Source organism: Bos javanicus, chromosome 11 (assembly GCF_032452875.1).
Source record: "Bos javanicus breed banteng chromosome 11, ARS-OSU_banteng_1.0, whole genome shotgun sequence".
In the NCBI taxonomy this organism is placed as follows: domain Eukaryota; kingdom Metazoa; phylum Chordata; class Mammalia; order Artiodactyla; family Bovidae; genus Bos; species Bos javanicus.
The window spans coordinates 98603823-98631127 of NC_083878.1; the positions used below are offsets into that span (position 1 = coordinate 98603823).

The 27305-nt window shown below is 53.0% G+C and overlaps 2 protein-coding genes across 10 annotated transcripts; one reads left to right on the forward strand and one right to left on the reverse strand.

Annotated features, from left to right (window-relative positions):
* Positions 1 to 53: 53 nt before the first annotated feature.
* GOLGA2 (golgin A2) lies at positions 54 to 16967 on the reverse strand. Of its 9 annotated transcripts, XM_061433637.1 has the most exons (27): positions 16543 to 16967; positions 14892 to 15014; positions 13837 to 13917; positions 10713 to 10829; positions 10401 to 10444; positions 10235 to 10298; positions 9772 to 9831; positions 9503 to 9583; positions 8675 to 8713; positions 8115 to 8177; positions 7933 to 8026; positions 7736 to 7842; positions 6600 to 6658; positions 6168 to 6309; positions 5224 to 5310; positions 5013 to 5120; positions 4722 to 4809; positions 4032 to 4369; positions 3590 to 3703; positions 2711 to 2956; positions 2555 to 2630; positions 2214 to 2302; positions 1734 to 1952; positions 1538 to 1640; positions 1334 to 1440; positions 1107 to 1260; positions 54 to 1021 (listed from the first exon to the last, which is right to left on the reverse strand). In XM_061433637.1, the coding sequence occupies exons 1-27, from the start codon at positions 16621 to 16623 to the stop codon at positions 807 to 809; spliced, it is 3099 nt and encodes a 1032-aa protein (XP_061289621.1). In that variant the 5' UTR covers positions 16624 to 16967; the 3' UTR covers positions 54 to 806. The 9 variants fall into 9 exon arrangements, with proteins under 9 accessions (XP_061289621.1, XP_061289624.1, XP_061289625.1 ...); XM_061433640.1 differs by lacking the exon at positions 13837 to 13917; XM_061433641.1 differs by lacking the exon at positions 10713 to 10829.
* Positions 16964 to 23217, forward strand: SWI5 (SWI5 homologous recombination repair protein; the record flags this gene model as incomplete). The annotated part of the gene is made up of 5 exons (XM_061431405.1): positions 16964 to 17079; positions 17410 to 17458; positions 19606 to 19727; positions 20767 to 20861; positions 22915 to 23217. Coding segments are annotated over 5 exons (447 nt in total), but the record flags the coding sequence as incomplete, so codon positions are not given.
* Between the last annotated feature and the right edge of the window lie 4088 nt (positions 23218 to 27305).

A 27305-nucleotide genomic window follows, 5' to 3' on the forward strand; every position in this document is an offset into this window, starting at 1 on the left:
GCACAGACCCCAGGGCCCAGTGACATAAAAAAGGCACACACCAGGACAAGCAGTATGGCTAAATTCATTTATTCAGAAATAAAAAGTGAAACGAAACAGGAGTCGAATCACCCGGGCACAAACCCGTCCCCGCCTCCACCTTCTCTCTCTACCCTATACTATTAATAAATAAGTTTCCCCAGCCCCAAATATTTAATAGAAGTTCCTCCCCATTCACCAGCTCCAACCTCTGCTGAGATACGGGGGTGCTGCCCTACCTCCAGAATATACAAAATGTTACACAGTTACAGTATAAACACTGGGGAGGGAGCCCACTCCGCCACCAGCTTATGTCCTTGCCTAGCCTCAATTTGCCCAACTGTCCCAAGGCCTGTGAGAGTGCTGCCCAGTTGTCAAGCTGGGCAAGGAGGGGGCACTTGGCCCCAAAGTGCCTCTGAATAGAGGATGGATGAGCCCCTCTGAAAGGACTGCTTGGTAGGGGTGAGGAGGCCACCAGGGAGCCCCTGCTCCCCAAGAAGGCCCACCTCTTAAATAAACTGCCTTTAACTGAGCCTCTGGCTCTTTGTTTCTCTGGAACTAGTAACAGTCCAGATATCAAGACACAGCCCTGGCCAAGATGGCAAGGGGTCTGCACCTGTTTGTCTCCCCTCATTGGATGGGGGGCTTATACCCCTTTCTTCAAGGGTTTCAGCGTGCTAGTCTAGGGATGAGGGGGGGCCAGGAAGGAGGGACGGGGAGGCAGGGACAGGTGGGGGCAAAGCCCCCGGGCCCCACGGCTGTGGTCTCTGCCTGCCAGTGTCAGGCCACTAGATCACCATGATCTTCACTTCGTCATTGTCATCAGCTCGGTAGAAGAAGGGGATGCAAGGGTTGCTGCCCAAGCCTGGGTGCTCCTGGGGGTTTTGGATCTCACGCAGCAGCTGCATGATCTGTTGCGCGGTGGGGTTCTCAGGGGTGGTCTGGCCCGGCAGGGTCCCCTGCTGGGGCTCCACAGTGTCGGCGAGGCTCACCTCTTGGAGACCTTTGGGGAGAGAGGGCGGCAGAGCTTAGAGTGGTGTACCAGCTCGCCCCTGCCTGCCCACCACTCCCCCAAGGGTGCTACTCACCACCCTCACTGTCAGCAGTGCTGGGCTCCTGGCAGGTGTGGGGCGCTGTAGTGGGCTCACCAGCAGGGTTCTGGGCAGCCAGGAATTTGCCATACCATTCATTTCGTTCACCCACCAGGCATAAAACCAGTTCCTGGAGCTCCAACAGCTTCACCTGGAGGGAGAGATACTCAGCAGCCCTGCCGCACCCCACCCTGGCCTGCAGAGACAGGCAGAAGGACCCCTACCTTCATCTCCTCCTTGTCCTGAGCCAGCCGGCTAATGTATTCCTCCTTCTCCTGATGCCGGGCCTTCAGCACCGCCCTCTGACTCTGATAGAGGGCGATATACTCTCCTGCGGGAGGCGAGGAGGGCAGACGGGCTCAGATGCGATGTGGCACTGCCCGCATCCAGCCCCCCGCCCCCACCCCGGGCCCGGCCTCCCCACTCACCAATAGTGTCCGTCTCTCCAGACAGCTGGATACAGCGATGCTCCAGCTCCTCCACCCGCTCCTTCAGATCCACCTTCTCCTGCATGAGCTCTGTAAAGCGGCCCTGAGGCCAGAAGGGCAGGGTCAGGGCTCAGCAGCGACCTGCCCACAGGGCCCCCCACCCTTCCTGGACCCCACTGGGGGGCAACTCACGCACCTGCAGCTTGTCCATGGCCACCTGGAGGGCCTGGTGGGCCTCCGCGGGCACACTGTCTCCCCCAGTCCTGGGGGCGGGGGCTTCTTTTTCCACCCCATCCTGGGCTGTGGCCGCCAGGTGACAGAGGCGCTGGCAGTGTAGCTTCTGCTCCTTCAGCTGCCTGCGTAGCCGGGCCTGCTCATCCTCAGCACTGGCCAAGGCCGAGTGGAAAAATTCCACCTGCGGGGGAGAGGGCACACATGCTTTTTTGGCAGACACGCAGGACCAGAGAGGGGTGGGCGGGCAGGCAAAGAGACACGCCCCTTCTCAGGGTCTCGGGGTGCACGCCTGTGGTTGGAGAATGACACGCTGGCTGACCATGGCTCCCAGGGGAGGTTGGGGGATGACCAGAGATGGAGGGAGGAAACCGCAAAGGGTGTCTGAGAGGAACCGTTGGGGGTGGGGTGGGGTGGCGGTGGGGGGAGTGAGACAGGCCCTCACCAGGGCCTCTCGGCTCTCCAGCTCCTCCGGCACGCTCAGCTTAGGCCTCGGAGCCTCCTCATCCTGCTCCTCACTCTCCAGTCCATCTCCTGTTGGGGACAGATAGGGGGTCTTCAGGCCCCCCAATCACGGAGGCGGAGCAGGCCTGGAAGAAAGCTCGGAGCCCAGATCTGCCCCCAACCTCACTCTGCAGCCCTGGGCCAGCCAGTGGCCGGGGGGAAGGGGACCCGCAGTCCCCGTGGCCTCATGTAACTCAGGAATGAACAACCACTCGGTGCCATGCTGCCAGACGTCCCCCTGCTCCTCGGGCCGGTGTCCTCCCTCCAGGCCTCCCCACTGACCTTCCCCAGGCACAGCCATGAGGGTCAGCTGGGCCTGAAGCTGCTGGTTCTGCTGGTTGGCAGCTTCCAGGCGCTCCTAAGGGGCCAGGGAAGAGAGTGAGGAGGGACACAGGCCACAGGCCTTCCCTCAGGGGCCCAGTGCTCCGACGCCCTCACCTGGGTCTCCTGTAACTCCTGGCGGGCCGCCTCCATCGCCACCTTGCCCTGGACCTCCTCGTGCTGCAGCCGGTCCATGAGCTGGGTCTGCAGCAGCACCTGCTTGTGCAGCGCCTCCTTATCCGAGGCCAGCTGCTGGCAGGCGGCCATGTGCAGCTGGTAGGCGGCCACGTAATACTGCAGGTGGTTCAGGTACTCGTCCCGCTGCTGCTGCAGATCTTGAACCTCCTGGCCCTTCACCTCCACCTGCGGGCAGACCCCGGGGGGTGAGGGCGGGGGGTGGCTTGCTTCCACAGTCTGAGCCCCTGGGCCGGGGAGGCCGGGCACAGACCCCTCGGTCGGAGACAGACACTGTGCAGGGCTTTGCCGGCTGCCTGTGCCCCGGCTTCCTTGCCCAGAGCCCCGTGCCGCCTTCACCGAGCCTCACCCCTCATAGCAAGCTTCTTTCTATCTTAACTCGAGGCTGTGGATGAGTGGAAAAGCAGAACAGCTTTTCCAGCCAACAGCTGTGAGGTGCACACTTGAATGCCTGCGGCTTTCCCTGCAGGATTCTCCTTTAATCCCCCAATGCTTCTAGGAGAAAAATACTAACTTCCTTTTAATATAAGGAAACTGAGCCTTAGAGATGCGAGGTTGGAATCCAGGGCTGAACCCAAGGAGCTAGCCACCGTATGTCTCTTTTCTCTAATTAGGGGCTTGATGCCTCTAGCAGGGACAAGGACCTACGGCATAGGGCTACCCAACTCTGAAAGTCAGAGGCCAGGGGGTAATCAGTCACAGGCTCTGAAGGACCCCAGGGTCACCTGTTCTGGCTGCCCCCCACCCACCTGTCTGGAGGGGTGCCTGTCTCCTAGCCCTTCCTTTGGGGGCAGGGGTTACCGTCTCCTTCAGCTCCCCCAGCTTCTCCTGCAGCTGGCCCAGCTTCTTGGCCAACTCCTTCTTGATGTGCTGCTCGGACTGTAGCGCGCTGGTAACCTCCATGTTCTCATTGGACTGCACAGAGAGAAGGGCAGTGAGTGGCCACCCTACGCAGCTGGAGACTCCAGAATCTGTCCACGGGGGAAGTGGAAGTGTGGAGCTCACAGAGCTCAGGTAAGTGTGGAGCCAGGTAGGAAAGATCACCCACCTTCATACCCTCCCACGTCCCTCCAAGCGGGGCTTTCTGGCTCCCAGGGTGCCTTTGTGGGCACCAGTCATGAAAGGTCCATATCACCCATTTTACAGGTGGGAAAACCAAGGCCACCAGAGGGGTTAAGTCTCACCCCACCCCCAAAGGGCTTGGCCAGGGAGGAGAGAGGGCTGGGCAGGCGGGGCCGCGCACCAGCCTGACGAATCCGTTCTGCAGCTCGGCCAGCTGCTCCTTGAGCTCGCGGTTCTGGGACAGCGCACGGCTGATGGTGGTGCGGTCGCTCTGCATGGTCTCCAGAATCTGCTTGCGCTCCTCCGCCTGCTCCCCCCAGCACTCGGCCTCCCGCTCCAGCTCCAGCAGCCGCTGCTCCTGCTCCTGATTCAGGTGACTCAGACTTTCGTTATCCTTCACCTGCGCCTGCAGCTGCCCAGCCAGGCTCTCTAGTTCCTTCTGGAGCCGCTCAGTCTCCACCTGAAGCCGCTGTTCTGCCTCCGAGGGCCCTGCCGGGGGCTCCTGGGGCGGGGGCGCAGCTGAGGAAGGGAGCACACCAACAGGGTCTCTTGGCTGGGCCACGTCCAAAGCACCCTCTTCGGGGTCCACAGCTCCTAACTCAGCCTCCTTGCCCCCAGTCTTGGCTTCCTGGCTCAATCTTTCAAGACACGTTCAGAACTCTTTATGCTTCAGACCACAGTGGGCACACTTCACCCCTTTTTTTGCAGATGGGGACACTGAGGCTCAGAGAAGTTGCAAGCCTTGCCAACTGCTGGTATGGATCTCTTTCCCTGGGCCATGATGCCCTTCCATCCACCCACATCCAATCTCGGCCACCCTCACCAGCCCCAACGCCGGCCTCCATCCCCAGGTCCCTGGGGCCCAGCTCACCAATCTGGTTCCTCAGTTCGGCCAAGCTGGTCTCCAGCTCCTGAGCCTGACACACGCTGCGCTCCTTTTCTTCCTTCAACTTGCTCATCTGCTCAAAGCACCAAGATGGGGGTGGGGACGCACATGGAAGGAGAGGTCAAGTAAGGGCTGGCTGACCGTAGCCCTGTCCACCCCCGCCTCCAGATACACACGTCCACCTCCAGCTATGCACAGCAAATGACACGATGCCCAGGAAGACCAAGTGACCTATCCAAGGTGGGGGGGCGGGGGGCATTGAAGGTCACACCTCACCTGTTCCAACACCTGCTGCATCTTCTGCTGCCATATGGCATTCTCCTCCTTCAGATTTGTCGCATACTGGTCTCTCTCTGCCTGCAGCTGCCTCAGCGAATCCTTCAGCTGCAAGAGGGGTGCAGAAGTTAGCAGGGGCTGTCACAGGGGGGGCCTCACCTACTCATGGTCATCTGGGGACTCCTGTACCCCTCTGTGTGTAAAGCCTCACCTGCTCCATGTGGGTCTCCAGCTGTGCCCTCTCCTCCAGGGCCTGCTGTAACTGCTGGCTGCTATCAGGGGCAGGTTGACTAGAAAACTGGATGGTGAAAAACAAAGTTAGATTGGGGGGCCCAGGCTGATCCACACAACGCCCACCCCCAAAAGGTCAACATACAACTCAGGGTTATCCTTAATATTGTTAGTACCATGTCTACTTTATTTTCACTAAAAAATAGCTTTATTTTCACTAAATACTCAATGTAAACAATTCTGATAGTAAGTGTTCAAAGTTCTCCCAGCCTCCCCAATCTAGTGTGTATCCTTCTTGACCCTTTTCCACAGGTATGCAAACATGCTTCATTGATGCATAGTGCCAGGGATAGTATCATATATGGTTCCGCAACTTAATTTCACTTTGCTGAAAACAAGATAACTTTAAGTTTTTATAATGGTTACATAGTACTCCAATATATGAATGTGTCATACCCTTACAGGTGGCAGGAAGGCAGAAATTTGCTGGGCATGCCAAAACAATGAAGAAGAAACTGACCTGGGCACTCTGTCTACCTGGAGGCTTGGCATTCAAGAGGAAGGAAGCAGAAACTCATGGGCTGGCCTTACAACTATTGGTTTGGTCAAAAAGTTTGTTCAGGTTTTTCCATGCAATGTTATGGAAAAACTCGAAGGACCTTTTTGGCCAACCCAATATCATCCATAAAACAACGGTTTTCAATTAGGATGCTTTAAAAATATATATATATAAACAAATAAGCCATATCAGATTCCTGAGATCTGGGCAAGGTCCCACTCTTTCTCTTGTCTCTAGAGAAGTCTATGGCAGAACCAGAACAAGGATCCACACTTTCTGGTTCCTGGTCGGAGGGCACCACAATGACCCCGAGAGGCCCTGGCCCTGCCAGGTGGGTCTCGCACACCCCAGGGCTTCAGCCCTACCTGCTGCAGCAGCAGCTCCGACATCTCCAGCTTCTTCTGTAGCTCCTCAATGCCCAGCTTCATGGCTGACTTCTCTATCACCAGTAGCCGCAGCTTCTCCTCCAGCTCTGAGTTATGCTGCTTCAGGTCCTCGTTGTTCTTACTGTGGCCAGAGGTGACGGAGGGAGGTGTGAGTACTGAACAGAGAGGAATGCTCCCGTGATCCACCCACTACTCCTGCCATAAAAGTCACTTTGGAAGGGACCCCAGCACCAGAAGTCTCAAGTGGCAGCCCAGAGAGAAGACACAAGCTGCCTGAGGCCATAGCAGGGGTTAGGGGCATGGCTGACTGACAGCCTGGCTCTGCACACGTCCAAACATGTACCCTCTTTCTCACCCCACTCCCTTGGATCTCCCCTACTTCCCAGTCCCCCCCATCACTCCCCATCCTACTTGTTCTTGTATAATTCCAGCTTGAGGGCATCTCGCTCTCTGGTCAATTCTTTGTTGTACTGCGAACACAGAAAGGCGAGGTCAGGAGAAGGCAGGCGGAAAATGCAGACCAACAACAGCAACAGAACGACTCCCAGCAACACATCCTCACCTGGTGTGAGGCTTTACGTTTTTTCAAAGCACATCCAAGCTCATGCTCTCCTGTGGTTTTAGTAAGAACTCGGGAAGGTTGGAAGAGACAGGTGGGGCAGTCTGACTCTGGGCTGGCCACCGTTCTCACTGTTAGCAGCATCACATCTGAACCTTTTCTGAACACTTTCTTAGCCAACATTCCCATTTCCAACTCACAATCACCGTGGAAGGCAGCTACTATCTCCATTTTATCGGTGAATGCAGAATATTAGAGGTTAAGGAGCTCGCCTAAAATCACTTAGACCTGGGATTCTTCAACCTTGTTTTCTGCCCTGGGGTTGGGGAATGACTACGAGGGATGGATTAAATTGCACTGTAATCTTTTGTTCATTTTTTGAATGGATGGGACGCTCACATAACCCCAAACTCAGAAGGTACAAAAGTGACGGGTCTCTAAGCACCCTGTTCCTCTCCCTTGGGCTTTCTAAAAATATTTCTTTCTTTGGCTGCGCTGGGTCTTAGTTGCAGCATGTGGATCTAGCTCCCCCCTGCACTGGGAGCACAGTCTTAGCCTCTGGACCACCAGGGAAGTTCCTTCCTTGGGTTTTATATGAGTCCTTTCCAACATGTCATATATATTACACACATGTACTTCTCCCTTTTTAGTGTGGTCATGGACTAAAAATACTGATCTGAACCTTCACAGCCTGAACACCCAGCACCTGAGCCAGAGCCCATGCAGTTAAAGGCAGGGCTGGCTGGCACTCAGGCTCTGGGCTCATCTAGTGCTCGCTCTAGGTGGCACTCCCCCACCCCTCGCCACAACTCGCCCACGGCAACCAACTCGTGTCCAGATCGCATTTCACAACCACACAACTCTAAGGCAGCAAGAAACGGACAGTGCTGCCGTGTGGGCAGCCAGTCATTCCATGCTGCCGCAGAGACCGTTAGGCTCACAACCCTTCCACATGACCTCCAGGGGATGCGCAGGCTGCCGGGCTCACCCTGTCGGCCTGCTTCTGCTGCGTGGAGACTGCAGACAGCGTCCGCTCCAGCTCTCCTACGCGCTGCCTGGAAGACTGCAGGCGGTTAGCAAGATCCTCTGACTCCCCTAAAATGACAGCAGAGAGGGGAAGTCCAGAGAAGGAATCCCACCAAAGGCCTAGCCAGCCCAGGGGTAAAAGGGTGCCTAGATTCCCACCTGCTTTCTGCCTGGCTGCCTGCTGGGTGTGAGCCAGAGCTGTCTGTAACTCTGTCTTCTCTGACACCAAAATTCCGATAGTCTGAATGTGGACCTTTGGGAGAAAGGCCAAACGAGTGCTGAGAATGTGCAAAAGCAATGTTTCCTGGGGGCCGCAAGGGACCCTGGAAGAGTCCACTCACCTGGAGCTGTTCTCTCAGAGCCCCTTGCTCCTTTGCAAGCTTCTGCTCAAATTCCTTCTTTTCCTGCAGAAAGAGAGAAGAAACAACTCTTACTGGGAGGAGGCAAAAGTGAACGAGAAAAGGACATGTGCCCCGCCCGGGGATGCCACCATAGGCCCAGGACAGGCCCACCAATGAGAACAGATAATCGGCACCCAGGGAGTGGAAGACGGGCGAGGAGGGAAAGAGGGAAGCCACCTATTCCTCCAGGCTGTAAGCAGCCTAGAGGAGAATGGTCCTCTACATCTGAATCCTCCCCCAAACCCATCAGCCATGGATTGTTTAGTCGCTAAGTCATGTCTGACTCTTTTGCGACCCCATGGACTACAGCCCAAAAGGCTTCCTCTGTCCATGGGATTTCCCAGACAAGAACACTGGAGTGGGTTGCCATCTCCTTCTCCAGGGGATCTTCCTGACCCAGGGATTGAATCCTCATCTCCTGCATTGGCAGATGGATTCTTTACCACTGAGCCACCAGGGAAGCCCCATTAGCCATGGAAGAAACAAAGAAATCGCATTACTTTTTCCAGCTGATCCAAAGTTTCCTGGTTCTCTTGTTTCTGCGGGGAGAGGCAAAGGAAGGTGACTGAGGTTGTCCTTCTCCCCCATGATCCTCAGACCAAGGAGGAGGGGCCACAGGCAGGGGCCAGGAAGGGGTTAGAAAGGGAGGGTTCACGGGGACATGAATGAACGAATGCTTCTCAAGCTAAGAGACTTTGAGCCTTGGCAGGTTTTGCTCATGGCTACAGCAGCAAGAGTCTGGATCTGATTCCCTTGAAGGGACAATGACATAAACCTCTAGAGATGGAGTCTGAGAAGGTGAAGACCACCCTCTGCCAGCTCGAATTCAAGGAATGTTTGCTGAGCAAACACACCACTGGCCAAGTTCTGTTCTTAACACCGATACGACATGAATGAAAAGGACCCTGAAATCTTTTTTTGAGCTTAAAAGGGACCTTGGACACCCTCTGATTCTACCTCCTCAGGAAACTAAAGGCCAAGGAGGAGAGGTGACTTGTCCAAGGTCGAAGTGGGAACAAATCAGGGGCTGGGTCAGGGCTGGAACACATCAGTCAAGCTAGTGCCTCCCCTACAGGCAACAGACCCATGGCAAGGTGGGGAGGACTCGAGCAGAGGTGTCTGGAGAACAGAGTAGGCAAAGAGGGCAGCCACAGAGAGAGCCATGCTGCATGCCATGCTCCGGGGTCCCTCCAGCTGAGACCTAGGCCCCCCAGCACCCCCTTCTCCCTTGGCACCAGGGATCCCCAGCCCCTTTCTTCAAGAGCCCCAGGGTGAGACCGGAGCCCCATATTGGCAGCATGGATCAGGGGACAACACCGGACTCTTACCAATTCCTCTATCTTGCTACTGAGTTGTTTGTTTGTTAGATTGCTGGAGTCCAGGGCTACTGATAGTTCTTGGTACCGGCTCTGAGGCGCATGCAGAGAGGAGGAGGAGGAGGTGGAGGAGGGGTGGGGGAGAGGTAGAGAGAGCAATCATTAGGGTTGGGGGGTGTCTGGGCTGTCAGCTGGGTGGGGCACCCAGCCCCCGCCATGGGAGGAGGTAGGGGGCAGGGCTGGCCTGCAGGGTCACTGGGCCACAGTGTAGGCCCACTTACCTCCAGATTCTTTATATTAGCAGGAGATGCTAGGCCCTCCCCATTGATGTAAGATGAAGACTAGGAGAGACGAAAGGGCTCACATGGAGATGTTCTCTGACCTCCTCCAGCACCTTGCCTTCCCCATCAACTGGCAACATTTCCTCTTCCGCCTAACTTGCCTCCTGCCCCTTAATCCCTCCCTGTGCCAGTTTCTCCTGGTTCTTAGTTCCCCCTTGTTCCTCCCCTCCCAAAGAGCTCTTATCTGCAGGATCAAACGATGTAACCAATCTCATCATCCAACCCCTTCATTTGCATGGCTTCAAAGAGGAGACTCAGAGAAGTAATGATCAGCTAAACATTATCCAGCCAAGCTGCCTGGTCCCAGGATCTTCCCTTCCTTTGGGGAGTCTCTGCCTCAGTTTCTTTCTAGCATATTTTCCCTCCTACTCTAACCCATGCCGAGCTCCAGTTTTCAGGGTACCTCGGACACAAGACCGTTGAGCTGCTGAGACAGCTGTCGCAGGCCCTCGGTGGATGAAAAGGATCTGGGGATGAACACAGCAGTCAGGGGTGCAGGAGGCTCGATGGGAAAGAGGGGGTCATGGGACAGTGGCCTAGGGACTGCTGCCCTCGTGGGAGACACTCACGTGCTTTCGTCAATGGGACCAGAACCGTTGTCGGCATCATGGTTCTGTTTGGGAAGAAACACAGGAATTGGTCATTCAATTTTTAGTAAGAACCACCCACAGGCACCAAGCTCATTCCAACCACCTTCCATCTCCCTGAAGCTTAAGGGGAGTCTGGTTTTGGGCTCCCCCATCCCAGTCCTCAGGAAGGGCACCTGGCTCACAGAGCCAAGATACCTGGAAAAAAAGGACGAGGGTCCGCAGGAGGTCCAGTCCTCCGGGAGATAGGAGGGGGGCAAACACAGAGCTGGCCAAGGGGGAAGAGGCACAAACCTGAGTTGATGCCATGCTAGTGACACGGGGGGGACTAGCTCTGGGGGAAGGGACACCGCCAGGTGACACGGTGTCATCAGCAGACGGTGTAACAGGAGCGGCGCGGTCTTTGGGCGCCTGTCACAGAACAGAGCAGGGGGTTAGGGGGCCATGCAGGGCAAAGAGCGCCTCGCTGTCATGAGTGCAGGGGTGCAGAGCCGGCAGGACTGGTGTTGTGCAGTCGTGACAGTCACACGTGCTGGGAGCCACGCAGGGGTGTGGCTACGGCTCGCCTAGAACTCGGGCCATTCTGCCGCCTCCTGGACCAAGGCTCAGGGCGAGGGCCGTGAGGCCTGCTTCCTGAACATGGGGTGTCATCCTCTGTGGAGCTCAGTCAGAGGCAGTGCCAGGCTGCCCTGTGGCAGCCGCAGCAGGTAAGAGGAAGGTGTGCCGGGTCAGGGAGAGGCAGACACTGCTTTTCCAGAGGGTCAGTCTGTGCCAGAGTGACCCTCCCCAGGGACCCTGCTGTGCAGAACCTGGCAGTGGTAAAGGAAGAGAGCATCTGCCTCCTCCTTCTTGCTCTCCCTTCCATCCCTCCTCCCAACCACTGGGCGTGTCCTTGAGTCATGCCTTTTTTGGGAAAGAAGCCGCCAAACAAGAAGGCTCCTCCTGCTCCTGGAGGTGGAAAGAAAACTGGCCACTACCCCACCCCAAGCTCCTAGCTCCTAAACACCTACCCAACCGAGAACAGCTGAAAACCAGAGAGAAGACATCTACTCTTGGCCTCCGAGAGAAGAATCGTGGGTTTGAGGACCAGGGCCCACAGAGAAGTCCCCTCTTCCCCCACCCAGGTGGATCCACCTGCTTGACCAGAGCCCCACTCGGCCTCTCTCCAGGCTCAGGCCTGACTGACACTGAGTCCAAGCTGCTGGCTCCTGAGAGCTAACGTTCAACAGGTGAGACTGAAGAAGACTGACCAGCTGAAGCTTGACCAGGGAAGAGTGCCAGGCAGCCAAGGTGGATCTGGAAGGGAGAGGCTGCACCTCTCCTGAGGGAAAAGGCAGCCTACTCTCTGGACGCCGCAGCCCTGGCCTCTGAAAACTCAAATCTACTGTCCGCCTTAAAGCAAGCACCACAGAGCCTGGGGAGTTGAAGAAGAATCAAACTGTCGGCATGGTAACTGTCCACACTGCAACCTCTGACCCCAGAACCTGGTGTTGCCTTGCCAACCTGTACTCCTGAATCTAATGGGTAAGAGTAGGGGTTCGGCAGCTGGCGAGGTGTGAGACTTCGGGGGTGGGGGGAGCACACTTAGCCATGGGCCCTGGGGAGCCCTGGGCCCCTCCTGGCATCTTGGCACCCAGGGATCCCTAGCATTAGAAACAAGAGAGCTCAGAAGGGGAAAAAAGGACTTGTCTGAAGACTGAAATATACAAAATATGACAATTCAGTGAACAACCAAGTTATTTCATAATTTTGAATCATAAAACTAAGTATGGAATTTCAAAACACATTGTCCACTCCCCTCAAATGTCCTATTCCATTAAAAAAGAAAAAAACACACTTTTTTCTATCCATTATTCCTCATTTCTGGAAATGTCATCAACTCTGCCTAGGATACTGTAATCACAGGCCTAGTGTTTTTTGTTTTTTTTTTACTAGAGTAGAAAACTTAAGTGGGAAACAGTTACTGATATAAGAGAGGATTTTAAAACAACAAGAAAGGGAACTTCCCTGGTGGTCCAGTGGTTAAGACTCCATGCCTCCAATGCAAAGGACATGGGTTTAATAATCCCTGGTTGGGAACTAAGATCCCACAAGCTGTGCAGTGCAGCAAAAAAAAAAAAAAAAAAAGACAAATAAAACACGAAGGGAACATGGGGTTATGGGTCTTCATTTCCAGGACAGACAGATGCGGGCCAGGGCTTCGGGACTCCTGGAGGCCCATGTTCCCTCCCCAGGCCGCCCAGCGTCTCCTCTGAGAGCCAACAGGGTGAGTCACAGCACCTGGACAGACCTGAGTGACTGGGTGTGAGCAGGCCTGATGACTGAAGACTCTCTCACCCCAGCCACCAGGGCCCTGGCCCCACCCCTCTCCCCCTGCCCACCTCCAGCAGGACCTGGCCCCCTTCCAGTCCTACTCCTCTGGCCTGGGAGATGTTCCCTGAGGAAGTTAATTAAGGAGGAAGTGCCAACATCATGTCTGGAGGAGGTCATCTCCTAGTCCACGTGCATCCCAGGCTCCCCTTCTTTCCCGAAAGTACTCTGTGAGCTCATAGTCCTGGCGGTTACCTGTGACCACACCCTCTGCCTGGGTCCCCTACTTGCAATATGGATGAATGCTCCCCACTTCTAATCCTCAAACCAGCTGCCACCCTCTCCAGCCTGGAATCCATTTAGAATGAACCTCTGCCCCCGCTGAGCATTTGGAATGCCGCCACGTCCTGGCTTGCTTCTTTCACCTGTCTTCTCCAGCACCTAGCACTAGCTGTCTGCTTTCAATGGCCCACTGAATACAGTTGTGTCCAGTGGATTCTTAAAAGAGAACAGGGGCAGAATGTCTTGATCACTCATGTGTTTGATGAACCTCATATCCCTTACAGTGAGTTCCATTGAAAAAATAACCTCAATCCTTGTAACTATTATAAAGTAAGCTCCTTTTCTCTTAACCCTACATTCCCTACTGCCAAACCAAAAGGAACTGAGGAACTAAAAAAAAAAAATCACAAACTGCTTTGTGGTCTACTGGTCTTTTGGGGACAGATGCCCAGGGGGCAAGACTTGAAGGTATGGTTTTATTTAACCTCTCCTAGTCTGAGACCACCACTGGGCGTTCAAACTGAAGGCTCAAAGAGCCCTAATCCCACACACCTGCTCCAGAAACTATTCCCAAGTTACCTTTAACCTCCAAGGAGCATCTCACCTTCTCCAAGATGATAAAAGATGGTGGGGGCAGGGTGGGGGGGAGGCAAGGGGAAGAACCCAATCAACCAAGCAGGTGAAAAAGCAGACATGAACAGGCCGAGGGTTAATGACAGCAACATAAAATAAGCCAGAGACAAAGTCTCCCCCACAACAAAGACGCCTCAGGGCATGCAGAGCTGGGAGGGAGCAAGCCAGAGAGGGGGTCTTGGCACTGCCTCACCTTCCACTTGTCCAATGGGGGGATCGCTACCCCATTGGAGCGGTTAAGGTCGGACACCAGCACCTCCAGAATGTCCTGAATCTACAGGAGGCGAAAGGGGAAAAACAAGGGCAGGGGAGAAAGAGAAAAGTGGCTTAGAGAGGCAAGAGAGTCAAGGAAGGAAGGAAGACACTGGGTTGGGGCAATGGAATGCCGGAGAAGAGAGAAAGGGGTCAAAAGGGATCAATACCCGCCTGGGTCATTTTTCCAAGTAGCCACTTGCTGCCTTGCCAAAGGCAGAAATCAAGGGAAACAAACAGATGGAAAAGTCCCCTGAACCATGCAGTCACATAGCTCCTCAGATGAACAATGCAGCTCTTAAAAGCTTCTTAGACCATCAGGCCTAGACTCTTAAAAACCAGACTTCAGAAAAAGGGTTCATTTGAACAAAGTTGGGGGAGAGGGGCTACAGCTGAAAAATAAGCTTGAAAGACAATAATCTGATCCACCAGTATCATTTTACAGATGAGGAAACTGAGGCCCAGGGGAGGAAGTGATTTTCCCAGGGCCACCCAGCAAGCTGGTGGCAAAGATGGTTTTAAAACTCAGATGGTCTCCTAATCCAAGTGCCTGAGGCCCTCTCCTCAACACACTCTGGGGCTCTACTGGGGCCTCTAAATGGAAAGTCTGAGGGCAAGCAGCTGTTTTCACTGCCTGGCTTTCCCCATGAGGCTGGGGAAGATCACCAGAGCAGTTAAGACAACTAGCAACTACGCTTTATTGAAAGTTTACTCTGCACCAGGCTCTATTTTAGGGGATTATTATAAAAACGACGACAATCTCATTTCAACTTCCTTGGTGTAAGACAGTATTACCCCAATTTTACTAATGTGGAGACACAGATCCAACGAGCTTAAACAATTTGCCCAAAACCATATCCCTTGCAGAGGGAGAGGGAGAATTCAAACCCAAACTTCTTAGCCAATATCTGACATTTCTTCCACAATCTTAACCACTACCCTCTACTGTTGCCCCGTGAGTGCCTCATCCCCGGAAGGCGGTCAGGCAAGACTCACATCCTCAGGTGACGGACAATCACCAGAAGTGGTTGTCTCAGGGCTACTGCCATTCTTGATCTTTCTTTTTTTCTTAGCTCCTGCAGGAACACCAGGGCTGTTCTTCTGCTGATACTCCCTTAACTGTAAAAAGGAAAAGCAGTGAGGCTCATGAGAACTATACGCCCCTTGGATCCACATCCTACTTTCAAAGTTTACAAAATACTCTTCGCCTTCTGATTTAACGCCACAACAACCCTCCAAGGGCTGTCATCCTCAATGACTTGAAATGGACTGATATCGTGGCTAGGAGCAAAAGGTGGCAATAAAAGGCAACAACGGAATTTAAATTCAGCCTTCTGACTGAGTTCTGGATTACAACATCAATCCGCAGCTGCTAGGGGGCAAAATCAGCAGCAGAAGAGGAAAAGTAAACATTTAATCAGGCATCAGGGTCCCTTCCTCCATCTCTATTAGAGCTTCACACCAGTACGTCTCAAAATTTTACATCAATGTATCCTAATGGCAGAAGGTAGAGAAGACACACATCCCTAGTGAATCTGGGAATGTAACAGAAAGAGGACAACCCAAACACATTTCAGAGAGAAGTCCATTATAATCATCCCGATCTATGCAAATGTCATCCCTAAGTATATTGAGTATAAAAGGCTTTTTCTCTCCCAAGAAAATCAAGCAAAACTGACCCATCAGTCCCATATTTATCCTGTGGCACTTGGGCTGCCCCACGTTGAGGTGATGACTTGTGAAAGATTCCCAGTTGTGAAGTTCAGTTTCCCTGGATGTGCTCCTCAGAGGAGCACTAAATGCTGAGTGACCGGCCCTCTGGTCTCAGAATCACAGAAAATTACAATGTGAAGTAGAAACTTCCGATTAAAAATGTTAAAGTCTCTCTGGATAGAGAGACCTGGGAGAAAACCAAACTAAACCAAACACCTCCCATGGTCACCCAGAGATACTGTCAATGTTTGGAGATCACTGGGGGAAATGTAGGCTTTTTACACTATCAGCATCAAACGATGGGGGAACAAGTCTAGAGGTGAGGGAGCCTGAAACCCAGGTCCCTCTGAAACCTAGGTCCCATAGCCCCCCGAGTCCCCTTTTTCAAGCTGCTGCCACGACCCAGAGACACTGGAAAGGATGTGAAAACAGTGGGAACTGGGTGGTAAAATTTAACACCGAGTTTTCTAGGCATTAATGACAGTTCCGAGGGGCATTATGACGTAGCCACATGGCACTCATCCCTAGCAACGCCCGAGTAGCCGCTCCGCGTTGAGGGGAGGGGGCGGTTGGTGGGGGGAAAATGCAAAGGCCAGGACCAAGGTTTTCGGACTCAGGGAGTTAGGGAGACCAGGGAGCTGCGGAGGTCCGGTTCTGGGCGACAGGAGACGAAGGCCAAGCCTGGTGTGGGAAGCCACGGGGGTCACCGGTCCAAAGTCACCTGGGGGTGACGAGTGAAGGCGGCGGAGACTGGGCAGCCGGGGGGTGGAGGGGTGGGGGGGGCGGGACTGGCTGCGAAGACTTTGTTGGTTGGGGGGGGGGCGCCAAGGGGCGCCGAGGGGCTCACCCCGTGTGCCTTGGAGGCAGCACAGAAACTCTGGCCATGGCCCGGCCTTCGGAGGGGTCAGGGAGCCGCGAGCCCGCACATTTTTACCTTTTTCTTGGCCGCAGCCAATTTGCTCTGTCGGGTTTCTTCCGACATCCCGGGACGGGGCGGGGGAAGGGGGGGCCACATCAGCACGATCCCGTCAACCTCTGCGGAATCGCTTCCGGCAGCCACCGCGCCGCGGTGCCACTCAGCCAAGAGAAGGCGGTACCGGGGCGGTACTAGGAGGCCGCGGTGTTTGGGGGGTGGCCTCAATTCTCTAGCCCCATTGGATAGTGGAAAAGATACGGGGCGGAGACGCACGGCTAAAGCCGCCGCCTAGCCCGAAAGAGAGGGTGGAGTCACAAAAAAGGCTAAAGGCGCAGCCGCAGAGTAAGCGGCCTCTGTCCTGCCCACCGCGGCGGAGAGGACTGAGCCGGCTCTTGCCAAGTGCGTGCGTAGCTACGCTTTGTGACGTTCTTAGTCTCCGTCACAGGATTCCAAGTACCTGGCAGACCTGAGGAGGCTCTTTTCCGTCCTCGCCCTGGACCCTCCTTCTCTGCAGCGCCCCCCGAGTCGGGGGCCCCGGACGCCAGGGCTGAGGAGGTGGGCGAGGAGCTGATAGCAGGGGGAAAGCACATCTTTTCCCAGTCCCTTTTCGTGACGCCCCTGTAGCTCTGCCTCAGACTTTCCTCAGATACCTCCAGAGACGCGCCCCCCGCCCCGCCATCCACTCCTCCAACACTCCTCCCTGTCAGAAACCCCCCCTTTTCCGAGAATCCCTACCCTGATCCCAGAACCATTCTCTGTCCCCTTCCCAACCGGATCCAGTCCCGGTTCATAGCTGTTCCTCCTCTCCACACCCCGACAGTACCCCTTTCCTCCCCAGGCGGCCTCTAGGTCCAATCAGACTTTTTCCCTCGGCTTCCTCTCCAGGATTCAACCAGGACTTTCCAAAAGTTGCGGCGGGGCCTTCCGATCCCCTGTGAGTATACCTGTGCCCCCTCCCTGCCCTCCACCCTGTATGCTGCTCCCAGCCCTTCCCTCCTTCCCTAACAGCGGCTGACCCACCCACCAGCCCTCTTCAGGGTCTTCCCCCCAGCTGACCTTATTCCACAGAGAAACTCCAGGTCATTTCTCTGTCCTTCCGCATCATCTTTTCCTCCTGCCCGCCAGGCTTCAGAGAAGAAACAGCGTTCCTGTCCTTTGTCAGTGTTACCCCAGACCCTACAAAGGGGCTCTGTCTCTCCTCCTCCCTGACATCGCCACAAGTGGTTGGTTGGTTTTGTGCTTTTCACACCACCCTCCTTCCCTCACCCATTTCACCTACATGGAAACCACTCTCATTCCCTCAAACACAGGTGCTCTCTCCTGCCCTACAGCACTTGCATATGCTGTCCCTTGTGTGGAATACTTTTTTCCAGCTTTTTGCCAAACTGATGCCTCCTCAGCCTTTAAAGTTGAGCTTCCTTGGAGGAGTCACAGCTCCACTTCAGGCTCAGGCCACTTGCTCTGTTAGGTGCCCCCTTAGCACACGGTACTTCAACTTCAAAACACTTTCCAGACGGCTGGTTAGTTGATTGGTTGTTTTTCCTTCCTTCATTCATTTGATGAATTCATTTGAAATAGTGCTTTCTATGTGCCAGGTCTGGGCTTCCCTGGTGGCTTAGACGGTAAGGAATCCACTTGTAATGCAGGAGACCCAGGTTCGATTCCTGGGTTGGGAAGATCCCCTGGAGAAAGGAATGGCTACCCACTCCAGTATTCTTTTTTTTTTTTTTCTTCCACTCCAGTATTCTTTTTTTTTTTTCTTCCACTCCAGTATTCTTTTTTTTTTTTCTTCCACTCCAGTATTCTTGCCTGGAGAATTCCATGGACAGAGGAGCCTGGCGGGCTACAGTCCATGAGGTCACAGAGTCTGACACTACTGAAGCGACTTACTTACGTGCTGGGTCCTATTGTAGACACAAGGCCATCAGCTGTGAAAAAACAGAGTCCCTGCCCTCATGGTGTTCACCCTCCAGTGGTATAAGGCCATCAGTGAAAATAATATTATTAATGAAATGTACAACGTGCCAGGTGGTGATAGATGTTAGAAAACATCAGGACAAGGGGTAGTGTGTGAGGTGGTTAGATGGGGTGGTCAGGGAAGGTCTTTTTGATGAAGTGTGACTGGTGAGTCCAGCTTTCCATGGAACTATCTGGAGGAAGAGCATCATTTTGGGTGTTGTATGCCTGGGACTAGGCTCTATGTTCCATGAAGGCAGGGGGCCGGGCTTGATGTCTTCTCCATTGCTAAACCCCTGCAGCCTTAGGCAGTGCCTGGCAGCTAGTACTTACTTATGATTTGTTGACTGGTTAAAAACCCCAATGTGGCCCCAACCAACATTTCCTGAAGATTGGCAGCATGTCAGGCACTGCCTTCGCAGCTTTTAGATGCAGAAAGGACAAAGATGAACTGTAGCCCCAAGGAAGCATTTTGTTACCCAAGTAGATTTTTTTTGAATATTTATTTATTTATTTGGCTGCACCAGGTCTTAGTTACAGCATGTGGGTTCTAATTCCATGACCAGGGATCAAACCTGGGTTCCTTGTGTTGGGAGCATGGAGTCTTAGCCACTGGCCCACCAGGGAAATCCCCCAGCGAGGTTATAATCGTAGACTGGAGAGGAGAATCCAAGAGGTAGACCTGAAGTGGATGCGCTAGGGTCAGATTGGGAACCAGGAAGAGCCCTTTAGTTAAAGTTGGGTTTGGCTGAAAGTGAAAGGAAACCCTGAATAGTGGTGGCTAAAACAGTCATCGGGGACCCATGCCTCTATCATCCAAGACACTGTTCAACTCCATCGTCCCTCCACTAGCAGGAAGGAAGAGGGCCACAGAAAGGTGTATCCCCTCCCCGGAAGGACAGTTCCCAGACATAGAATCCACTATTTCTGATTAAGTTCCACTTGCCAGAACTTAGTTATAGGACCACATCTAATTCCAAGGGAAGCTGGAAAATGTAGTCTTATTCTGGGTAGAGGTTGTCTGTTACCACACTGAAACAGGGAGTGGCTTTTGGGGGGACAATGTGGAGGTTCTGAATTGTAGATAATTGGTTAGTCTAGCTTCTGACTTTTTGTGCCACTCAGCGGCCATCTCCCAAACCTGGCCAGGCTGACAGGACCAGCGAGGGTTCTCTACAGCTTGACATTCAGAAACTCAAGGAGAAGAAGGACATGTTGGACAAGGAGATCTCCCAACTATTATCAGAGTAAGTCTGGTTGGGTTCCTCAGTGTGCTTAGAATAACTTGTGTGTGTGTGTGTGTGTGTGTGGGCGGGGATCATACCATGTGGCTTGTGGGATCTTACCAGGGTTTAAACCCAGGCCGTAGCAGTGAAAGCACTGAGTCCTAATCACTGGACCACCCGGGAAGCTCTAGAAAACTTTTAACTAGTGCCCAGTAACTCATGGATGAGGATAAGAGGCTTGTGCAAGCTTCCTGATGGTAAGTGGGTGGCAGAGGATGAGATGATTAGATAGTATCACTGACTCGATATGGACATAAGTCTGAGCAAACTCAGGGAGATGGTGAAGGACAGGGAAGCCTGGCTTGCTGCAGTCCATGGGGTCTCAAAGAGTCCAACAGGACTTAGCGACTGAACAACAGCAATAGTAACTGAAACCTACCTTAACATAAAAACAGGACTGTGCCATTGGCATCCAGCAGCCTCAGCAGCTGCCTCAGGTAAGGCGTGGTCAGGCTTGGGAGGACCAGGGGAACTGGGAGCTGAAAAGCTATGGGTCTCCCACTCTCTGTCTGGAACCCACGGTCTCTGCCTCTGCTTCTGTCCACACGTGGGCCCTGCCCTCCCTCTGAAAGTGGGTTTTCAGTGCCAAGGGGACACTGGCTCTTCCATACCTCCTGGGTTTTCCCACGCTTCTTGCTCCAGCCACAGAGCACAGACCAAGGAACCTTTGAATAGCCGTGTTACGCTTGAGGGGATTTGACTAACCACTCATGTGCCCATCTGTGAATCCCTCAGCTCTAACCAGGGTTACATAGTACCAGTAGTGCCTGGAGACCCCTCCCTAAGGATACAGGGAGAATTTGCCAGGAGTGAGACAGTGGGCAGATCCCCTGCCGTACCTTAAGCTTCACGAGGGCGGGGTCTGTCTTGGCATTGCTGTGTTCCCAGTGCTGAGCACCCAGTAGGCCCTTAGTGAGTAAGGGCCTTATTACCTCTGAAGCTGGGGGCTTTATCAGCTTTCTTAACGATTCTCTCTCTCTCTCCCCATTTCCCACCCCAGAGGCTACAGTGTAGATGAACTGGAGGACCACATCTCCCAGCTCCACGAGTATAATGACATCAAGGATGCGGCCCAGATGCTGCTGGGAAGACTAGGTGAGAGAGTCCCCACGGGCCAGGCTGGTGGGATTTTGCCCCTGGGTCTTCTGACTTACCATCCCTCACCCCACCCCCACCCGCAGTGTTCTCAGCTGCTGTGCTCCCCGAACGCCCCTGCCCTTCCTAGCAGAGCAGCTGTACGGCTCTCATTGAGTCCCTGGGGTTCTTCCCCTCATGTAGAGGCTGCTTTGGAGCTGCAGGCAGGTTGGAATCTGGGACTCGCCCGCCTGCCTGAGGACTAGGGTTCCTAGTGCCCCAGAGTCTACTCAGACCAATGGAGACCCCAGCCTTGCCTCAAGTGGCTGGCATGGTACAGAGGCGAAAGTACAAGGGTGACTCTTGGCTCAAAGGGGTATTTTGTTCTTCTTTGAGCACAGTACCCACTATCCGGAGATCTGAGCCAGGGCACAGGCACCTGGAGGTAAGGAAATGTGTACGTGGCCTCGGTCCCATCACCTGGCTTCCATTGTTGGACACGCTGATGTTTGACTGCCAGTGACCATCTGGGACAGTGCTCAGAGCTGGGCTGTCTGCCCACCGGCTGCCTCATTGGTAGCACTTGTCGCAGAATTCCCCGTCAACATCTGAGATTCCACAGCAGGAAGGGCTTCTCTGTATTTCACTGGGGAATGGGTCCCACAGGAGGGGAGGGAGAAAACGGAAAGAGGGAAAAAGAAGTGAAGAGAGGAGGATGACCTGGGCCCAAGAAGAATGGAATGTGGGGACTTCCCTGGTGGTCCAGTGGCTAAGAGTCCACACTCCCAATGCAGGGGGACCAGGTTCGATCCCTGGTCAGAGAACCAGATCCCACATGCCGCAACTAAGAGTTTGCAACTAAAGATCCCATGTGCTGCAAGTAAGACCTGGCGCAGCCAAATATAAAAAAAAGAAGAAAGGAATGCGAGGGGACTGTAGCCTAGAGGCCGAGGGGAGTAAGCTCTCGGTAGACAGAACCCAACTTGAGACCTGTCCCTCTGGGTCATAGGACCTGAAGCAGGCAGCCTACTGTCTTTCATTCATTCAGTGAGTATTTCCTGAGGACCTGCTCTGTGCTACTCCACTGGATATGGGGACACTTTGGTGAACCAGACATCTGAATGTCTCTGTTCTCACGTGACTATGTTTTGATGTTGGAGTTGGGAAGGGGAATAGTCACGAACTAAACAAACACAAATCAATGAATTATAAAATGCGTGAAGTGCCATGAAGGAAACAAAGGTCAGAGATGGAAAATACTCAAGTGTTCACAGGGTTGTAGGTGGGGATGAAAGAAAGTGGTCAGGGCAGGCCTCTCAGGAGACAGACCCCTTTCCATGGGAGGAGAGACGAGTCTTTGAGGAAGCGGGAGGAATGGTATCACCAAATGGCAAGGGCAGAGACTTCCCTGGTGGTCCAGCAGTTAGGACTTCACCTTCCCATGCAGGGGGTGCGGGTTCGATCCCTGGCCGGGGAGTTAAGATCCCACATGCCTCCAGGTCATAAAACAGAAGCGATATTGTAACAAATTCAATAAAGACTTCTAAAATGTGCTGTGTGCTCTGCTAAGTTGCTTCAATCACGTCAGACTCTTCGTAACTGTAAGCCCTCTGGGTTCCTCTGTCCATGGGATTCTCCAAGCAAGAATACTGGAGATCGAACCCATATCTCTTAAATCTCCTGCGTTGGCAAGTGCACTTTACCACTAGTGGCACCTGGTCCACATTAAAAAAAAACACAGTGGTCAGACATGCACATGGGCAGGGTTTGCAGCTAGTCACAGGCACAGTGTCAGTGTAGATTTACATTTGCAGCTGGTGACTCTTGTTGCTCTGTGTGGAGAAAGGGTTCTTGGGGAGCTTTGCCTCCTCTGCCAAGTGGGTGAGGGTTCAGTGAGTCCAGTTTGGAGTGAGTGGACAGGGCCCACAGTGGAGGAGCCTGGAAGGAATGGCAGGAAGATTATGTGGCCAACAAGGGGAGCAGGAAGAAAGTCCAGGAGGAGGTCCTGGGTGGGCCAGGGCTTTGGCCATTCTCCCTCCCACTTCGCTCACTGGACATCCTTCCTTCCTTCCAGCTGTGATCCGAGGTGTCACCACCAAGGAGTTGTATCCAGAATTTGGCCTAGACATGAATGACTGAGCTCACAGCCCTTTGTCCACGGCCCACTGGGACAGGCAGATGTGGACATAAGAAGCAGTGAAAGCCCAACCAGCGAACCCACAGGCTTTCCAGCAAGAAAACATCAACAGCCCTTTTTCTAGAGAGCCCAAGCCGAGTCAGGAGGAGCCGAACCAGCTCCAAGTTTCCTGAAACATTCTAATGATACCTGTGTATGTGTATCCTGTTTATAAATAAACATGAGTGATTTTGGTTCAAATCTCTATGCTGATTCCCTCTCTTCTGATAGCCCCCTGATCCTAACCTGGAAAAAGAGAGCCTGCCCTATGTGGTAACAGATTTCCACATGCCAGGGACTGTGCTAAGTGCTTTATATCCATTACCTCCAATGCTTCAATCCATCCTAAGAGGAATTAGTATTACTATCCCCATTTCACAGATGAGGAAATTGAGACTCAGAAAGGCACAGTGACTTGCCTAAAGTTAGACACCCAGTAAGTGGCCACAGGGATTTGAGCCCAAGTCTTAACTCTGGAGTTTCTAGTGTGCAACTCTGCCTTTGTGAGCTGGGAAATGAGCAGGTAAGAGCTGAGAGTGAAATAGCAACATTTGGAGGACTTCGTCCCTAATCCACAGAATTGGGGTTCCAGTCCCCAGTTGAAACCCTCTGCCAAGCGTGGGTGAGCCGTGGTCGTTTCTTCATTGCGCGATGCTCACCATGAACAGCCATCAACTGGCAGAAGTGCAGCCTGAGTGTTGTGACTGCTCAGTGCAAACAAGAATAGCAGGATCTCACTATTAACTAGTTACCCTGGCTATTCCCACTGCCCCTCTGCCCGGTCCATGCTGAACATTCTCAAGATTTCAGATGCAATAGCAGTGCTTAGGGACAGGCTGTCATGAGGTAAGTATAGTCTCTATCAATAAAAACCAGCCATGCAAGTCAGGTCTGGGTTTGAATTCCAGCTCTGCCCACTTACAAGCGGTGTGACCACAGGCAGCTAGCTTGGCCTCCATAAGTAGAAATGATAATAGTATTGTACGCATCAAGGCAATTTGCCTCAGCTGCCTTAACAGTCAGACCTCCTTTTAGTCATTCAGTCGTGTCTGACTCTGCGACCCCATGGGCTAGCCTGCCAGGCTCCTCTGTCAGTGAGATTCTCCAGACAAGAATACTGGAGAGGATAGCCATTCCCTTCTCCAAGGGGATCTTCCTGACCCAGGGATTGAACCTGGGTCTCCTGCATTGCAGGCAGATTCTTCACTATCTGAGCCACCAGACTCCTTGGCTGAATGTGATCAAGGTTCCTTTGTCTCACAAAGTCTGATGAGTGTCTGATAGCCCTCCTACATTTCAGAGCTTCACTGCTGGAATCCACAGTGGGGGTAAAAGAGATGGAGAAGACACATCAGCTCTGAACTGACTCACTCCCAAATGGGCAGACGTCACTTTTGCTCACAGACAAATGTTCCAGAGCTAGCTATGTGGTCTAAACTGACTGAAGGCACCTGGGAAATGAAGCTGAGCACCCGGATATTTGATGGGGACTAGCCCACTCCAGTGTTTTTGCCTGGAGAATCCCAGGGAAGGGGGAGCCTGGTGGGCTGCAGTCTATGGCGTTGCACAGTCGGACACGACTGAAGCGACTTAGCAGCAGCTGCTGCTGTTGGAGCCACAAGTACTACCTCCAAAGAGTGCTTCAGGGATTTAATGAGCAACTGCCTAGGACCCAGAGCCTGGGAACGTGAGTCCAGCTCCCCTTTAATGCTGGACAGCAACTTGTCCTGCTCAGAGGACGGCATGACCCAGGCCCACACTCTGGTCCTGTTGCAGACTGCAGACAGTTGGCTTGTCTTGCCTCTGTCTGAACACAAAGGACCTGGGTCTCTGCCACACAGCGCTTATCTGCCAGCAGGAAGGAAGAAGCACTGACAGGGACTTCCCTGCTGGTCCAGTGGCTAAGACTCTGTGGTCCCAATGCAGGGGACCCGGCTTTGATCCCTGCTTGGAGAACTAGATCCCACATGTGGCAACTAAGAGTTCGCTTGCCTCAGCTAAAGATCCCAAGTGCCACATACAGCATGCAAAGTTGTTACACTGTCACCAGTACAGCAGTTGCAGGACCATGTCTCCACACCTTCACCACTTCTCCCTTGCTAAGTTCTTAGTCTAGCTCATGTTGACCTTTCTGTAGTTAATTGATCCTTTTATTTCTCTCACCTCATTTTGGTATCTAATTTCAAATCTTATAACAAGATATCTTTACCTCTTTCCTTTATACTAGTCATTTTGCTTAACTCTAAGGAGTACGTCAAGGCTGTATATTGTCACCCTGCTTATTTAACTTATATGCAGAGTACATCATGAGAAACGCTGGGCTGGAAGAAGCACAAGCTGGAATCAAGATTGCCGGGAGAAATATCAATAACCTCAGATATGCAGATGACACCACCCTTATGGCAGAAAGTGAAGAGGAACTAAAAAGCCTCTTGATGAAAGTGAAAGTGGAGAGTGAAAAAGTTGTCTTAAAGCTCAACATTCAGAAAACAAAGATCATGGCATCTGGTCCTATCACTTCATGGGAAATAGATGGGGAAACAGTGTCAGACTTTATTTTTGGGGCTCCAAAATCACTGCAGATGGTGGCTGCAGCCATGAAATTAAAAGATGCTTACTCCTTGGAAGAAAAGTTATGACCAACCTACACAGCATATTCAAAAGCAGAGACATTACTTTGCCAACAAAGGTCCGTCTAGTCACTGCTGTGGTTTTTCCAGTGGTCATGTATGGATGTGAGAGTTGGACTGTGAAGAAAGCTGAGCGTCGAAGGATTGATGCTTTTGAACTGTGGTGTTGGAGAAGACTCTTGAGAGTCCCTTGGACTGCAAGGAGATCCAATTAGTCCATTCTGAAGGAGATCAGCCCTGGGATTTCTTTGGAAGGAATGATGCTAAAGCTGAAACTCCAGTACATTGGCCACCTCATGCGAAGAGTTGACTCATTGGAAAAAAGACTCTGATGCTGGGAGGGATTGGGGGCAGGAGGAGAAGGGGACGACAGAGGATGAGATGGCTGGATGGCATCACCGACTCGATGGACGTGAGTCTGGGTGAACTCCGGGAGTTGGTGATGGACAGGGAGGCCTGGCATGCTGCAATTCATGGGGTTGCAAAGAGTCGGACACGACTGAGTGACTGAACTGAACTGAACTGAACCTTATCTTCAATTTCAAAACTTACTAGAAAGTAAGGACACTTCTCCCTAGTCTACTAAAACGCCTGCCTTTTCACATTTTGTCGTATTTTCTTTTGTTTATGTCTTCGTCAACTAGCCTGTGGGATCCTAATTTCCCAGCCAGGGATGAACCCTGGGCCCCTGGGCAGTGAGCACGCAAAGCCCTAACCACTGGACAACCAGGGAATTCCCCCTGTCTCTTTGCAAATTATAGATCTCTAACAATTATGTGTTTGTTTTCTTTTTTTTTTTTTTAAGACTGTATTTTGTTTGTTTGTCTTTGGCTGCACTGGGTCTTTGTTGCTGCCCATGGGCTTTCTCCAGTTGCAGTGGCTGGGCTTCGCGTCGCGGTGGCTTCTCTTGTTGCAGAGCACGGGCTCTAGGCACATGGGCTCAGTAGTTGCAGTACACGGGCTGTTTCCCCAGGGCTTGTGGGATCTTCCTGGGTGAAGGATCGAACCTGTGTCCCCTGAGTTAGCAGGAGGATTCTCAACCACCGGATCACCAGGGAAGTCCTGTGTGCCTGTTTTCTGATGATTGCCCTGAGTTGTATTTCTTCCGGAAGGCAATATAAGGCACTAAGGTAGGTTCCAAGTTCTCCAGTTGAGAAGGACTACACCGCCAGTCCTCCAGAGACTTCTGCATTTGGGGCCAATTTTAAAGGCACCCTTGGCTTGGAAAGTATAACCCAGGTCCGTTTGTGTGAGGTCAGCACTCCCAGGTGTCATGGTGGGAAGAGGCCTCAAGGGGGCAGTGTCTACTCAGAGATATGCCCAACTGCCAGGGATGCTGCCTCTAGAAGGGCCCTGGCTGGGAAGGTCCTACCAAGCCACTGGCCGCAGATCCTCAGAGTGCCCCACAGAGAAGAGGGGGTTCTCTGTGGCAGCACTCCCCCGCCCCGAGTCTGAAGTGATCCCAACTGTCATCCCAGGCAGTAGGGAGCCAACTGGTGGTGGAATGCGGACAGTGACGGGTGCCATTGTTCAGAATGTGCCCAGATGGTGCTAGGGAATAGGCTGCAAAGGACAATTGACGCTGTGAGTGTGGAAATGTTGTTTGATCATCTCCAGTGTAAACCTTACCCCAAAACATTTGTCATTTGACATGTCCAC

What these genes read in the sequence shown, in the direction of transcription:
- GOLGA2 (XM_061433637.1), bottom strand. Translation starts at nt 16,623, where the DNA reads ATGTGGCCCCCCCTTCCCCCGCCCCGTCCCGGGATGTCGGAAGAAACC. An exon ending in CTAGCATGGCATCAACTCAG is followed by an intron (nt 10,445 to 10,712) that starts GTTTGTGCCTCT and finishes CTTCCCAAACAG; the next exon opens with AACCATGATGCCGACAACGG. An exon ending in TGGGGGAGCTGAAGGAGACG is followed by an intron (nt 2,957 to 3,589) that starts GTAACCCCTGCC and finishes GTCTGCCCGCAG; the next exon opens with GTGGAGGTGAAGGGCCAGGA.